The sequence below is a fragment of the Priapulus caudatus genome, unplaced genomic scaffold (assembly GCF_000485595.1).
Source record: "Priapulus caudatus unplaced genomic scaffold, Priapulus_caudatus-5.0.1 Scaffold243, whole genome shotgun sequence".
Lineage (NCBI taxonomy): Eukaryota > Metazoa > Priapulida > Priapulimorpha > Priapulimorphida > Priapulidae > Priapulus > Priapulus caudatus.
Window position 1 is genome coordinate 63697 of NW_014577304.1, and position 1517 is coordinate 65213.

The window sequence follows — 1517 nt, forward strand, 5'->3', positions numbered from 1 at the left end:
CTTCACTGGTGGTACACCCCGGACAGGTAAGTGCAAATCACGTTCGATGTTTCGCGCGACGAAAATTTCATCGGTTGAGTCATGCACTCCGACGATAGTAGATCTGTTTGTTTCACCTACGGAATTCAATCGCATTTCATCGTTTCTATCCGTGCGGTCGCGAGTGAAATGGCCTCGCTAGAAAGTGAAACTCGGAGGAAGCAAAACCCTCTGTGGCGGTCGCGATCTGACGGAGCGTTGCAGTATTGCGTAGCTACGACACGTGGATGATGTGCATGCACCAGCAGCCTGCGTCGTCCGTTTGTGCGTGCGTGTGCGTCCGTGTGTGAGCCCATGCATGCATGTGTGTGTTATTACTGATGTATTCCGCCCCTCCACAGCTACGACACGTGGATGACGGGCGTGGAAGTGGAGCAGGATCCGCTGGCGTCCGAGCCGGGACCGTACGAGGTGACGGCGCGCTGGGTCCTCGACACGGACGAGTTCAATGAGTGGATGAACGAGGAGGACTACGACGTCACCGACAACTGGGTACGACAACGATGGCGGCTGCGCTGGTGGTGGCAGTGCACGATCGCACGTAGGCCACAGGGTTAGGGTTAGGGTTAGGGTTCATGTTGATCAGAAACAAAATCAAGTCAAATGAAGTCGAAAAGTCTCAACATTAGTTTGTCTTAACATTTACTTTTTCTCTTGGAGCTTCCACAGAACTGTTGTGAAGTCGCAAGGATGCAAAATCCTAGCAAGTTCTCGTGCAAGTAACTTTACGAAACCTGGCGACAGTCTATGAGGAATAGTTAATGTTGGCAGTAATGTTGAGGCTGGCAGATTTTGTTTTTTGAACACGAGCCCAAGCGTATTAGCTAGGATTGAGAATTTGGGAGTCCCGAATGTTCAACCCCAGAAAACGTCTTACAAAAATTGTGCGATTTGCTGCATTCTGAGGCATTCCAAATAGTACAAACAGGTTTAGTTATATATGATGACGTAGCTTTATAGCTAGTGGAGGAAGTAAAGTAAAATTCTGGAAAAAAAATTAATGCGAAGACTGCTTGCTAACCAGTATTCTGCATGTTTCATCCGAAATCCTTTCATTCATGATTTCCTGTAGCCGTTTTATCCTTGCAACCTTGTTCTGCTTAGCAATCGTCACGCGATTTACGTTCATATAGTAAGTAATTCACTGGTATGCTTCACTGTTGATCCGTTAAACTGTGAGCACTCGCACTTAATTGCTATTTATGTTTTAGGATTCCAAGAAGAAGAAAGGCAACAGGCCACGGTGCACGACTGCAGATGTGAGTTCGATTAGTTCATGTGTAATTACTAGTGATGTCACGATCATCAATTATACTCGATCATCGGTTGAACAGTGGCTCGAACCAAGCGCTTGGATATCAAAATCCATAATCGATTTTATTGGAGAAAAAAAAAAGGGAAAAGAAATCGAAATAAATGTAAAACTTGAACAAGAAACTGAGAATCACAGATATTATCGCTACTATACAAGTTATCCT

At 45.4% G+C, this 1517-nt stretch overlaps 1 protein-coding gene across 1 annotated transcript in view; it reads left to right on the top strand.

Moving 5' to 3' along the window:
• Positions 1-1517, top strand: part of LOC106807929 (SWI/SNF complex subunit SMARCC2-like) — a gene marked incomplete at its 5' end in the record, with an annotated part of 18491 nt that overhangs the window by 7527 nt on the left and 9447 nt on the right. Inside the window, 2 exon segments of the mRNA XM_014810443.1 lie at positions 381-531; positions 1251-1298. Coding sequence (XP_014665929.1) covers positions 381-531; positions 1251-1298 — 199 coding nt within the window.